This window comes from Ursus arctos, unplaced genomic scaffold (genome assembly GCF_023065955.2).
Source record: "Ursus arctos isolate Adak ecotype North America unplaced genomic scaffold, UrsArc2.0 scaffold_9, whole genome shotgun sequence".
NCBI classification, from domain to species: domain Eukaryota; kingdom Metazoa; phylum Chordata; class Mammalia; order Carnivora; family Ursidae; genus Ursus; species Ursus arctos.
The window spans coordinates 63,977,562-63,992,553 of NW_026623111.1; the positions used below are offsets into that span (position 1 = coordinate 63,977,562).

Genomic DNA, 14,992 nt, shown 5'->3' on the forward strand with positions numbered 1-14,992 from the left:
GTTCCATTGTGCCCAGAGCAAGGGGGTCAAGGGCCATATTCCGTATTACTCATTTCTCCCTAGTAAACACAGGACATGTATCATCTTCTGGTCCCAGCCCTGCTAGCCTTCCCACTTGTAATATGATGATAAATCATTTTAACATGAAGAGATGATGAAATTAAGCAGGAAACAGAAACCTACTTGGAGACATGAATTCAACCCAACACTCCTAACTTTCAGAACAGCAGTCCAAACACCACACTCTGCCCTCTTTACCTATTAACACCATTATTTATCAGCTCAGACTAGGCAAATTTCCCTTTAAAAATAGATTCTGTGGGCAACTGGCTGACTCAGTCAGTAGAGCATGTGACTGCTGATCATAGGGTTGTGAGTTCAAGCCCCACACTGGGCAAAGAGGCTACATTAAAAAAAAAAGAGAGAAAAGAAAGAAGATTCTAGTTGAAGTTTTAAGTTGGTGGAAATTATTAGCTTCTGGTCCTTTAACAGTTTTATTAACAGGTTTAATGGAGGCAGATTCAGATTATTGATTATAAAGACCTTTTCAACCAAGTAGTGATTTAATTATACATGCTTGAAAAAGATTTCAGGACAGTGGGGTGATTTCAAAGCTGTCTTTATATATGCTGACTAATTTTTTACGACCTTAACGTTCCAATCAGAAGATATGTCTTTTAGTTTCATTAAACATTTCAGATTTTAGGGGTGGCTGGGTGGCTCAGTCAGTTAAGTGTCTGCGTTCGGCTCAGGTCATGATCCCGGGACTCTGGGATCGAGCCCTTCGTGAGGCTTCCTGTTCAGCGGGGAGTCTGCTTCTCCCTCTCCCGCTCCCCCTGCTTGTGCTCTCTCTTTCTCTATCAAATAAATAAATAAAATCTTAAAAAAAAATTTTACGTTTTATTTACAGTTTTGTTAAAAATTTTTAAAACCCACCCTTCTGTTGTTTATGGTATTTGGAACAGTCTTTTGCTATGTAAGTATCCCCTATTTATCTATTTAAAAAGAACACAGAGAGTAGAATACTTGCCTAGTTTCTTTACTAAATTTTTTATGGTGAGGCTGACTGGGCCTTTATTTTTATTTATTTGTTTTTAAAGTGGGCTCCACGCCTCATGTGGGACTTGAACTCACAACCCTGAGATCAAGAGTCACACGCTCTGCAGACCGAGCCAGCCAGGACCCCCTGGTTGGGGTTTTAAAGTTCAAACTCAGAATAGTGCTCTTCATTGCGGTTCTAAACTGGTGCCTGGCCAAATCCTTTTTTCATCTGTTTAGTTTTATTGTTTATGCATCAATAATTCCTATTTATGACTGCAGTAGAACACGGCAATCACTGTGTTTTTGCTGAAGGAGGGGGAGCAGCTGCTATTAGGTGACCGAAATCATTCAGCTGTCAGCTTTATCCTCACCACCTGTCCAGGGCAGAAAAGAATATTCCTTTCAAGAAATTTGTCTTAGGTCTCTTTTCCCCCCCAGGGGATATAAAAGTGTGGATTCGGGACAAAGTGCATAACTGCGTAAAGAAAATAATTGAGTTCGATCTTTGATTATTACATCAAAAAGACAGAAGATCTTTGCTAACTGATTTTAATAAATGCTCCACTGACTCATTTGTAGATTGTGAATGATAATCTAGATGGCTGCCAAAAAGCAGTGATTTATAGGCAGCCCGGGTTGTTCTTCAAGTCAGTAATGCTGTCTAAAGTAATAGTCTGAGGTCCAACAAGGACTGGCCTGGGGAGATGCAAGCCTCCTCCACTTCGAGCGAGAATCATTAGTAAATGGATTCTTTTTCACTCCCAGAGTTGACAAATAAATAATTGTTGGTGTCCTCCCACTGAACACTAATCTTCATCAGTTTCGTGTCTACCAGATGGCATCGAAAATGACGGAAGATAATAAACACTGGATACTGCAATACCTCCGAGCGAGAGCTAGTGAAGGCTAAGTGCTTCTTGCTGGAACAGCGGAGGACCGAGAATAAGATGATGACGAATGTCATCTGGAAGAGGAGAGCTGGTTTTCATTCCTTTGTTTTTGGAAATGCTTTTATAATTAGTTAATCATAAGCTTTATAACTGGATACATTTGTGAGCTGTGCAAACTGGCATTTTGAAGATTACACACTGAAGACTATGGGGAAATATCAATTTGTCTTAAGAATGTGAAGGAAGCAGTATGTGGCTTCCAGCGTGTTCACTGGTGTCTTTAAAGCCCAAATGGAGGACAAACAGCTTGTGACAGCTTTTTAATAAGGGCAGTCTCCTGTGTCTCATGATTAGATGAGGTGGTATTTGCAAAGCACTTAGCATTGTGCCTGGAATATAAATGACTGCTATTAATTATTGTTATTATTGCACCCTGTGGGGAAGATCGTAGGAGTAGGTACCGACCTGCAGGCCTACGTGGTGTGATTGCAGGCAGACCGGGAAAGGTCCCTGACCCTGCAATTCAAGATTCTCTCTCGGGGCTTTGTGTTCTCTTAAATGCAAATAGCTCCTTAGCAGTCCTTTATGCCTTGGTGTCAAGAGTAGGAAAAAAAGTGAGAATTAAAGCTCATGGTAGCTGAGGCTGACAGCAGGGAAGATAAAACCTGGCTGGGGACTGGCACAGGTGCCCAGGTGTGTGCACCAGCTGCAGGAAGTACCGCCTTTTCCAGAACCGGGGAGTAGCCAGGACATGAAAATCCTGCCTACCAAGAGCTTCTTCAAAGACTCAGCAACTTCGGCATTAGGGTTGTATCTGACCTCCTCCTTAGTGGTGGCATGGCAGTCCATGCCTTCCAGACACTTCCTGCTCAGGCAAATGGGCTATGTTTTGGGGACGCCTGGGTGGTGAAAGGTTTTGACTCACACAGAGTTAGCTCCGGGGAGAAACTTTATTAACTGCAGACAAGTCCCCCAGTGTGCTTTTCATTAAACTCCACGGGTTCAAGAGAGGACTTTTGGGCCTCCCTGGGAACGTTCTCCATGTTTCTCATGTTTTGAGCCTTCTAAACTAAGACTGTGCCCATGTTGCATGCGGGACCAACCATCTCCCTTGATTTTCCAGTGAGTTCTATAGGTCTTTCCTTTTCCTACAGCAAACATTAAAAAAACAATATCTTAAGAATGAGTCGAACTTTTTGGGGATGGAGTTCTACATAGACAAAATCACAGGTCACCTCTCTGGGGGACAGGTGCCACCAAGGCTGCAATTCTCACCATCCAAAAGAACTATTTCCAGAAAACTGTTGTTGAAAAATGCAGCTGTCACTGGCCCATCCCCTGCAGCATGCCAACGATGATATTAGCTGACCCTTCGAAAGACACCGAGGAGACTGGCCTTGGGGAGATGATATACAAGGGGGACGTGGAAAAGGACAGAGAGGATGGCCGGGTCCCTCGATCCTCAGAAGGAAACACTCACATAACAGAGGGGATAGGATACGAAATGATGGTCTTGGGCCCTGAAGGAAAAGGATGGAATGGGGACCAGACCTGAGTATCAAAGTTTTCTTCCTTTTTTTTTTTTTTTTTATCCTACCTCTCCATTTGCCATCTTGGTATGTGTATATATGTACAGGAGACAGTGTCACCCGTGTTAATGCTGACCTTTAGATTTAAATCAGTGTCTCCACACATCAATATTCATCACAAAGCCTGTGTATGCATTCGCCATTCTTGCCAGTGAAGAAATAAATAAGGCATTGTTTTTAACACAAATGTATTGAACCATACCACATTCTCATGCAGGAATTTTATGGCACGTGAAATACAGCATTTCATGCGGCAAAAGAAATAAAGTCAAGAATACACTGGAATGATAAAGATGATAAGGGGAAGAGAAGATGTAGGGTAAGCAGGGTGAATACTAAAGTACGAGAAAAAAGGCCCTCAAAACGAAAAGCCGGCTTCAGCATATTGACATGATAGGATACCAAATTATCAGCTAAGCCCACGGTGCTTTTGATGTGGGTCCGGGAAGATTTAAATTAAAAAAGAAGTATACCAGAGCACATCACGCATTCTGTCACTCTTCTTACCTAGGAACGCCGCCATGTTCATGACTTGACTGAACACACAGCTTGCAGGAGGCTCGTCACCTGCAATACTTGAAAATGATGGGCTGTTTTATTACTCTGATCTCAAAATCTGTCACCTACAATGGACCGAATGTCTGTGTCCCTTCAAAATTCCTATGTGGCCATCCTAACCCCCAGTGTGATGTTATGAGGAGGTGGGGGCTACCCAGGAGATACCCAGGTCATGAGGGTAGAGCCCTTCTGAGTGGGATTAGTGCCCTTATAAACGAGATTCCAGAGAGCTGTCTCGTCCCTTCCTGCCGTGGGAGGACACAATGGGAGCGTCGCCGTCTACCACGCAGAAGAGGGCCCTCATCAAGGCCTGACTGCTGGCGCCCTGATCTTGGACCTCCAGTCTCCTGAGCTGTGAGACATGAGTTTTTGCTGTTTATAAGCCACCCAATAGCCCAAACTAAGTCACTCTCCCAACCTCTAGGACCCAACAGATCAGAAGAGTTATCAAGTTACCTTATATAGGGTGCGTGCTTCACGCCCGGTTTCCTGGAAAAAAAACACAGGTTAAAGTACAGTCATTTGTGCACAGTTTAACCTCACCGGTGGCAGAAGTTTTATTAAGTCTATCGATAAACAATGAATTACCCAGAGATCGACTTTACCTTTCGGCTGAATTTAATGGGAAAATTTTGTCATCTTCCACAGCTATAAAGTATCTACGAAGAAAGAACAAGTAAAGTTTATAAAACAAAGAAAATTTTTAAAAAAGACTCATTCAATTCCCAGTTTTACTAGACTAGCCACATTAAATCATATTCATTGTTTCCCAACTGGGAAAATCTCTTTCACTATGTTTACCTATAGACCACTCAGCTCTTTGAAGTTCAAATGTGATTATTAATTCTATTTCTTGAATTTTCAAAACACCCTCCCAAAATGATGGTAATCATTATAATCTGGAAACTGGAAAACAAAGAAATAAGACCTTTTAACTTTGAGCAAACTAAAATTAGAATTCAAATTGTCTAATTTCACAGGAGTGTGTCCACCTCTTTCAGTGAACTGCGAGGAACTAAAATGATTTGCTGAAAGCGAAACAGTACTTGACATAAGCACGCGTGGGAGGTGTTTTGTGATGAGCCGAGACTTACAATGTAACGATACCCGTTTTATAAACATACCAAACCCAGTCACACTGGACGATGCACTGGACTGTGAATGGAATCTTTAGCATGTGAGAATAACGAGCAAATCTTGCAAATAATGAATCCCTATCATCAGTTTATAGAACATTCATTACTGAAAGAACATACGAACACAAAAGAAAACCAGTATTCTTCACTACTGGTGAATATACTTTGCATAATTTATTACTCAATCTTGCTATTGACTTTGGGTACTAGAAGAAGGGAAGCCAAGTGGGGACTTAAGCAAGGTCGAATTAGTAAACATTATTTTAAACTATTTATAAATATGCTTACAGAGCGATGCCATATACTCTCAAAACTACATTTCGATCTACACTGCGCCCGAGTCCTTAAATAATTAAGAGAATACTCACACTATCCATAATCCAGCTGAAGTAAACAAAGTAAACACAAGAGGTAAAAACATCCATACGCTGCATTTCTTCCCATCCATGCCTGTAGCACTGAAAGAAAATCAACAGCCATCAATAACTAGGGCAAAAATGCACCTTACTCCTTCAGGGCGGAAAGGGGGTTTACTTTAACCGAAAAGAAGTGTATTTTATGAAACCAGGATCCAAATCAACCTATTACTGCCATTTATGCGCGTGGAAATCCCTTGAGCCGCTAACAAGGATGATTGTTATCTAGCATTAGCTTAAATATTCCAGGGCCCTAGTTGAGAACTAAATGGGAGACTTTTCATAAACACAGTTATCCTTATATGAGCGTCAGTATTTTTAAGCAAGGACAAAAGGGTTTGCGTTAGGACTTTCAGGAGAGCCAGGTACCAAAGGCTTATCTCAACCTACTTTCAGTGCGATTATTAACAGTTGTGGATTTATGGCTGTATGGATCTGGCACGGCCATATATCTACAGCTTGGCACACCAGAATGCTAGAAATAAATGCTTACTAAATAAATTAGCAATGCAGGAGGAAATGACAAATGCTTTGCTAATCTGAACTTTTCTCATGACACGTTATTGAGCAACTATCTCCGAAGACTCTGAAGATGAATGTTCGGGAAAACAATGTGTTGTGAATAATTTTTAATTAACTCCAATGAACACAATGGGGAACAAGAACAGATGTCAGGCATTTTGGATGTTATATTTGAAAATGAAAACAAATGAATAAAAAGATTCCCCGCCAAAATGGAAGTGAAAAAGAGAAGCTGCAGGAATATCTGTGAGAAATCGACCTCCACAGGTGACCTGACAAACAGAAGAAGAATGTAATTAATAGGCATCTCTAAGGAGCTGGCACTGCTCATTATTTTGAGTTTTCCAGTGAACCATCAGTTGCTTACGAGTTTGAACCAGTGCTGCTACATATCTGAGCACCTCCATGATGCCTGCTTTTGCACGCTGACACTCCCTGGACCACCCAAGTCCTGGCATCAGAGAAATAACATGGCCCTCCCTGGAGGCTGGCGACCTGGAAGGTGTCAGGAAGGTCTTGGTTACCAGAAGTGACCTACCTGAGAGAGTAGATCTTTCAGGTGAGGGGACAGACGCCCGAACCTAAGAATGTGTCTGTGAACAGTCATGGTGGAGTCTAGACAGTTGTCTGGGTAGGGATGTGAAATAAATGACAGAAGCTAAGAGTTGAAAGACATTAGAAGCACTTTCCACCAATTTAATCCAGTCTCCTCCAATCCAGTCCAATCCACAAGCACTGACATCCTGCTTGCGCCACGGACCGTACCAGGTGGTGGAAGTAATTGAGGTGAAGTCTCAGGATTACAGCTATTGATATGGAACAGTCTATACAATATATAAGAGCTACTGTAGGAACCAGCGGTGCCTGGCTACCCCGTTTATGTAATGTGGGAGGATGATGAACATTTGAAGCACGCCCACTACGGCTAGTCAGTGTCTTTTCATTTATCTATGTCCAGAAAACTGTGGGCTTACAATAAAGCTATCAATTTGGCTAACAAAAATAATGTCATCATCAGTATAGACGTAGCATCTACTTACTTACATGTGTAACACCATTTCCCCATCTTGCTGCATGAAGACTGAATTTTAAAAGAGGGAGGACATCAAAGAGAAATCACAAGGGAGGCAGTACTCTGGAGGTTAACCCAAGTGCAGTATCCTCCATGTCTGCAGTAACCAAATGCCCAGCGCACCGAGAATCACCAGCCTGGGGGGAACCCATGCCTCTTAACCGTTTTTACTATAGACCAGTGAATAAATCAATGCCAACGCGTTCATGGACAGGGGGGAACACAACTGCCAAATGGACAGATACCCTGGTTTCCCTTTCGGAACCTCTATCTGGGCAATCAAAATGTGGAAGCAGGAAAGTAGAATGAAGACAGTTGGCGAGATAATTCTAAGACCATGGCATCAAGCTACAATAGTTTTACGTGCTCGCTTCATCTAAAGAGAAGCAGTATGGCGGGACGGAATTGGTACGGTGGTGCATAGACCTGAAATCCATCTCCGTCACCTGCTACTCGTGTGATCTCTGCTATTTCATCTCTTAAGCCTTAGTAAGTAAGCTGATAACTTAATATTTGGTAGGATCGTGCTGAGGATTAATGACAATGTAGGTAAAACACCTCATACATAAAACGTGCTCCGGAAGTGGCAGCCGTGCCAACTCTAACTGCCAAGCAGACCAGTGCCTTTCAGGATAAGCTGCTCTCCCTCCAAGGCAGGACTCAGGACAGCTTAATACGATCTTCCTCTCTGGGCTCCTGCTTTTCTAGAAGAATGCAGACATCCTTCCTGATATCCTTTGATATCTTTCAGTATGCATTGCTCTTCTTATCTTACTGTCAAAGCATCTAAGATGGCTAATGGCTACTGTCCTAATTATTTTATTTTTACTGGTTTTTTTTTTTTATGAGAGAGAAAGAGGAGAGAGAAAGCACGAGCAGAGGCGAGGGGCAGAGGGAGAAGCAGGCCTCTCACTAAGCAGGGAACCCGACGCGGGCTCGATCCCAGGACCGCAGGATCATGACCTGAGCCGAAGGCAGACGCTTAACCGACTGAGCCACCCAGGCACCTCTGCATGTTTAGTTTTAAAGAATCTGTCAGGCTTTTTCCAGAGTAGTTGTATCATTTTACATTCCCATCAGCAGTACACGAAGGCTCTAATTTCTCCACATCCTCACCAATATTTGTTATTTTCTGTTTTTTTAATAGTAGCCATTTGACTTGCATTTCCCTACTGATTAGTGATGTTGAGTGTCTTTTCATGTGCTTATTGGCCATTAATATATCTTTAGAGAAGTGTCTACTCATGTCTTTTGCATATATATTTTTTAAAGATTTTATTTATTTATTCGACAGAGATAGAGACAGCCAGCGAGAAAGGGAACACAAGCAAGGGGAGTGGGAGAGGAAGAAGCAGGCTCATAGCAGAGGAGCCTGATGTGGGGCTCGATCCCAGAACGCCAGGATCACGCCCTGAGCCGAAGGCAGACGCTTAACCGCTGTGCCACCCAGGCGCCCCTGCATATTTTTTAATTGGGTTGTTTGGTTTTTCTATTGTTGAATGGTAAGAGTTCTTTATATATTAATATATATATTAATCAATCCTTGGATATTAATCCCTTGTCAGATACGTGATTTACAAATTTTTCTCCCATTATGTGCCTTGCCTTTTCATTCTGTTGCTAGTGTCCCTCGATGCACCAAAGTTTTTAATTTTGATGAAGTCCACTTTATTTTTTCTTTTGTTGTCTGTGCTTTTGGTCAAATCCAACGTAATGAGGCTCTCCCCTATGTTTTTTTCAAGGTGTTTTATACCTTTAGCTCTTCCCTTTTAGGTCTTTGATCCATTTTCAGTTAATTTTTGCATATGGTACAAGGTGACTTCATTCATTTGCATATCCAGAACAATTTGTTTAAAAGACTGTCTTTCCCCCCATTGAATGGTCTTGGCACTTAACAGGGTCTTTTGCAGAGCGAAAGTTTAATTTTTTTTAAGGAAGTCCTATGCCCAATACAGGACTTGAACTCACACCCGGGAGATCAAGAGTCTCATGTGCTACTGACTATGCCAGCCAAGTGCCCCCCACCAAAGTTTAATTTTGGTTAAGATCCAGCTTACCAAGATTTTCTCTTATGGATTGTGCTTTTGAAGTCAAGTCTAAGGAGTCTTTGCCTACCCCTTGATCTCAAAGATTTTCTATTTTTTTTCTGAAAGATTTATAATTTTACATTTAAATTTGTGATCTGGTTATGTCTTTCTTGCCTTTTTTTTTTTTTTAAGTAAGCTCTATCCCTAATGTAGGGCTTGAACTCATGACCACAAGATCAATAGTCACATGATCTACTGACTGAACTGGCCGGGCACCCCTGGTTATGTCTATCTATCTATCTATCATCTATCTATCTATCTATCTATCTATCTATCTATCTATCAAGAGTGCGAGCCAGCGAGGGGAGAGAGGGGCAGAAGGAGAGGGAGAGAGAGAATCTCAAGCAGGCAACATGCTCAGCGTGGAGCCTGAGTCGAAGCTAGATCTCATGACCCTGAGATCATGACCTAAGCTGAAATCAAGAGCCCAATGCTTAACCAGCTGAGCCACCCAGGCACCCCATGGTCATGTCTTTTTAAACTATAGATCTCTGTTGTCTGATTGAAGTGGGTTAGACCCTAGACAGTTTGTAAATCACTTTGACAAGGATCAGGAAATACGTGATGATCTAAGTCAGTTTTCTGAAATAGTAAAGGAAGAGTCTTATAATGCAGAACATATACTTTAGTCATAACACACCCCACCACGCCAGGCTCTTTTGTCAACTGACAAGTATGAGCTTAAGACCAGAGCAACTCTGTGTGTGTGTGTGTGTGTGTGTGTGTGTGTGTGTAGATGGGGAAGGCTCCCTTACCTAAGTCACCTCCCAATCCATCTTCGAGTTATCTGGTATTGTTTCTGGTATTGTTAACCTATCAATGCCCCATCTGACACATCTTGGTCCTGTTTACTTCTTTCTCCCTCTCTGGTGGGACTGTATTAACCACGTAGAGGACTCTGTCACATAAACTTTTCTTGTCTAAAATAATCTACTATCCTTCTTTAGGCCATATGCAGCTTATAATGTGACCAAAGAACCTGCAGGAGAGAAACTGCACTGGTGCCTCCTCTACCCTCTGTGCTGGAGGAGCATTCTGGAAGCGGCAGGAAATAACATTTGATTTGGTTAGGTTTCATAATCCTCTCTGAGCTGTGCTGGCTTGATAAGTTTAGATATTTGACTGGCAGTATCTCTACAAAGAGTGAATGAATCAGTCTATTAAACTAACGCTCCTCGCTGCCTCGTGTTATCTGAGAATTAAAAGTTGAAACGGAGATGATTCTCCTTCTTCTATCCTTCCAGACACCATTAAAATAAACTGGTCCATTACTTCTGGTGACATTAGAAAGTGTGACCCAAACTTTCCTTACACTTCCTAGCGAGGACACATTCTACTCTTTCTCTGAGCTACAGCAACACGGTACCCACCAGCTAAGAGAACATTTTTCCTTGCCTTTTTAAGGAAAGAGGGGAAGTGGGGAAGGAGTACTCCGTACTCCTAAGATACTTTTATCTTTGCATTCTGAATTATACTTCTTTTTTTGTTTGTTCTGTGTAATATTTACTCCATTGATATTAATCTTCCAGTGATACCTTAGAGTAAAGAAACTTAGGATCGTTCCTGTGCCCAAATGGTAAACTATATCTGGAAAAATGGCACCTCGTGAGTTTCTGACAAGAGGAGGAAAAGAGTCTAAAATTGCACAAACCTTCTTGAAAGGGTTCTGGCATTTAGATTTGGTTTGGAAGGCTCTCCTCCAAATGGTATCATTTGTCCAAATGATTTGCAAAGCTGTTATCCAGATGGTCAAATCCTCCTAGAGAGCCAATACGAGCTCTCTGTACTCTCTGCACATTTCTATCGTGTGTGCCTTTCTTGCAATAAATATTCCCAAAGTTTGAGTGATCTTCCCTCTCTTTCACCCCATCTGTGGCACGAGTGAGACTGCATCGTGGAGACTCTTCAGCCCAGAGTCAGAGGCCCCCTGTTCGCCTGAAGCTTTCATTCTTGCTCAGAGAGAACTTGACCTGTGGCAAACATCTGTGGTGGCTCCCGGTGGGGACTTTTGTTCTCTAAGTCTTCCAGCTGTAAATCGTCAAGAGAAGACCTGACCATTTGAAAACTTACAATATCACAGAAGCAAACAAAGTGTTACTTTTGTTTTTTTAAAGGTTTTACTTATTTATTTGTCAGAGAGAGAGAGAGAACACAAGCAGGGGGAGCAGCAGGCAGAGGGAGAAGCAGGCTCCCTGCTAAGCAAGGAGCCCGATGCGGGACTCATTCTCAGGACCCTGGGATCATGACCTGAGCCGAGGGACTGAGCCACCCAGGTGTCCCAACAAAGTGTTGCATTAAGCACACTTTTCCTCGGCACCTGACTCCAACTACTTTAACTGACTCGGAAAACGGGTCTTGATAAAGTTGAGGTCATATCATTCTTTATACTTTTATCATCAAATTTCCAAACAGATGGTCCTTACAGTATAACCTCGTGAAGCTACTGAAGTTAAAGAGTATAGCGTCCTGTTCCCAGTGATACTCCTTGAAGACCAACCTGTTCTATCAGGCGGTGGTACAACTCCACCAGTCTACAAACGGAAAAGCAAAGCCCACCGGATCATCTTCATTTATGGATTTTACAACTTTATTGGTGAGAAAACACTTACAATCAAATGTCCCCAAAGTTGAGACAATATTTTCTGGGGCTGGAAAGGATTTGCCTGTTATCAGTCAGAAGGGTTTTGCACAGGGGCACCTGGGTGGCTCAGTCGTTAAGCGTCTGCCTTCGGCTCAGGGCGTGATCCCAGGGTCCTGGGATCGAGCCCCACATCAGGCTCCCTGCTCTGCTGGGAGGCCACTTCTTCCTCTCCCACTCCCCCTGCTTGTGTTCCCTCTCTCGCTGGCTGTCTCTCTCTCTCTGTCAAATAAATAAATAAAATCTTTAAAAAAAAAAGAAGGGTTTTGCACAAACCAGGGTCACGGTGGAGGCAGCTATAGCTCAAGGACCCTGGAGCCAGGTGACCGGGTCTTGGAGTTTCAGCTCTGCCACCACTGGTTGTGCCAGCTGGTTGTTAAGCTCTCTCTCTGCCTCAGTGGCTTCATCAGTTCAGTGGGAAGAATAATGGTACTTACTCAGAGGGTTTTTATGATGGTTGGAAATACTTTGAAAGTACTGATAATTTTGCCTAGCATTTGATGGCTTTTCAATAAATGTTAACTATATTCCACGGCAAGTGATGTCCAGGATCTTCAGTTATCTGTTTCTTTCTTTCTTTCTTTCTTTCTTTCTTTCTTTCTTTCTTTCTTTCTTTCTTTCTTTTTCTTTCTTTCTTTCTTTTTTTGTAATTTATCAGGAAATGAGCTCCCTGCCAAAGCAATTTTTCTTCCTGCTCTCAGGGCCAGCTGGAATGGAACAGGAAAGATTAACGAGTCACCCCCTAATAACTGGGATTGTCACAGTGTCTATGAACCAAGAGCATCCTTGATTTTTTTTGTTTTTTTTTAACCTTCTGGGAATCTCAAGTTATTTTCCGGTCGTGTCATGGGCAGATGTGAAAGGCTTGTGTTCTTTTGTAATTCATTTACAATAATAAGGGGTAATAACAAGAACTACTTGTTTTGTTTTGCGAAAATGTTTACAGGCTCTCACATATAAATCTGCAATACAACCAGCTCATTATGCTGACAGTAAAAATTTTGCTTTCATTGAACCCTAAGTTTGGGAAAGCATAATTTGAGTGACCTGGTGTCACCCTAAAATATATGACTTTCTTTAATTGGATGTGAACAGTATTTTTCAATCAATGAGGTCAATTTTGCCCCCAAATAATTTTCGTGAGCACTGGCAAGAGACAATATATTAATTAGTAAAAGATTTCCGTAAAATATTATCATCTCCAAAAGAACATGATGATTCTAAGTAGAACCATGATGACTGGTTTTTCCCCAGTGCTCTCCTTTTTTTTTTTTTTTTAAAGATTTTATTTATTAATTTGACATAGAGAGACAGCCAGCGAGAGAGGGAACACAAGCAGGGGGAGTGGGAGAGGAAGAAGCAGACTCCTAGCAGAGGAGCCCGATGTGGGGCTCGATCCCAGAACACAGGGATCACGCCCTGAGCCGAAGGCAGACGCTTAACGACTGCGCCACCCAGGCGTCCCTTTCCCCAGTGCTCTCTTGATTTCTAAGAGCAGTTACCATCATTCCATTGACAGATCACCACAGGGTTCCTCTCATGCTGAGTGGCCCGAAGAACTCTTTCTCTCAGAAACAGATGGCAGACGCTGTCCCCACACCATTTATGGAATAATCCTAGAAAGAAGCCCCTTCTACCAGGTTTTCAATTTGATATCTTCTTAGAATTTCTAAGCCAAGATCCACCCCAGAGTCTACTGGTATCTTTAACAATATTTAAAAATGTTGCCCATGGGGCAGATTTATTGCCAACCCGCCAGTCATTTCTCCTCTTTTTCTTAGGTAACAGTGTCTAGTTTTAGTCAGGCCTGCAATGCGTGCAGCCCTGACTGGTGGAAGTCATTACTGGTCTGGGCTAATCATAGCTATGTCACTCCTGCGATGAGTATCTTTCCAGAGACCTTGAACCCGGCCAGTGAGAGTCAAGGGGAAGTCTACTTGCTGAAGAGCAAATGAGAAAGGTTTGCATCCCTGGTAATGGAAAGCTTCTTCCACTCCTCTCCTTTCCCTCTTGGGATGCTGCTGTGAAAATATGATACCTAGTGCCGTGGCAGTGATCATGTGACCATGAGACAACAAACATGAGGATCCAAAGACGACATACTGAGGATGGCAGAGCAGAAGACGGAAAGAACGGACTCCTTGATTACATCGTTGAGACGCGGCACCAAACTCCCAGTATCACCGGCCACCAAAATCCGTGTACTGTGAATCAGTAAAGCCTTTATTGCATTAGTGCTGTAGGTTGGTAAAGCACCAGAATCCACTCTCCCTTCTTCCATCATAACCCGGCAAGTGGCTGCTCAACTACACTATAATTAGCAGCCTCCCTCTCACGTAAGTGCAAGTTACTCGAAGCGTAAGTTCTCTCCAGTGGAGTGTGAGTGACTAGTGTTCATATGATAATAGTAGAGTATCATAGGGTAATAATATAGGAAAAGGTCTCTATTTTCTAGAGACACATACTGAAGCATTTAGGGATCAATTGTCATAATGTCTAAAATTGACTCTTCAATACTTCACCAATGGGGTGATGAAAAAGTTTTGGAAGGGGCACCTGGCTGGCTCACTCGGTGGAGCATGGGACTCTTGATCACAGGGTTGTGGGTTCAAGGCCCATGATGGGTGGAGAGATTACTTAAAAATAAAATCTTTGAAAAAGGAAAAGTTTTGGAAATAGAGTGGTGGTGGTTGTACACCTCTGTGAATGTAATTAATGCCACTGAATTTTACACTTAAAAATGGTTAAAATGGCAAAATTTGTTATATATATTTCACCATAATAAAAAAAGTAAAAAAAATAATAGCACATCAAAAAAAGACACCCATTAGGATGTCTATTATCAAAAAAACCTCACAAATATCCCGGAAAATAGCAAGTGTTGGTAAATACGTGGAGAAATTGGAACCCTTGTGCACAACTGCTGGGAACAGAGCACGGTGCAGCTGCTGTGAAAAGCAGGGTGGAGGGTCCTGGAAACATTAAACTAGGTATTGACATCTGATCCAGTAATTCCATTTCTGGCTATGAAGCCATAGCGACG

General features: G+C 42.3%; 1 protein-coding gene across 3 annotated transcripts in view; it reads right to left on the minus strand.

The window, feature by feature from the left end:
* The window catches only part of TMEM150C (transmembrane protein 150C), a 70,586-nt gene that overhangs the window by 10,730 nt on the left and 44,864 nt on the right, over positions 1-14,992 (minus strand). For all 3 annotated transcript variants that reach the window (XM_026509868.4, XM_048211927.2, XM_044388135.3), the window contains exons 2-5: positions 5,583-5,672; positions 4,684-4,737; positions 4,535-4,567; positions 4,028-4,095 (exon numbers count right to left, since the gene is read on the minus strand). In XM_026509868.4, coding sequence (XP_026365653.1) covers positions 4,028-4,095; positions 4,535-4,567; positions 4,684-4,737; positions 5,583-5,662 — 235 coding nt within the window. In that variant the 5' untranslated portion in view covers positions 5,663-5,672. The remainder of the gene's footprint in view (positions 1-4,027; positions 4,096-4,534; positions 4,568-4,683; positions 4,738-5,582; positions 5,673-14,992) is intronic.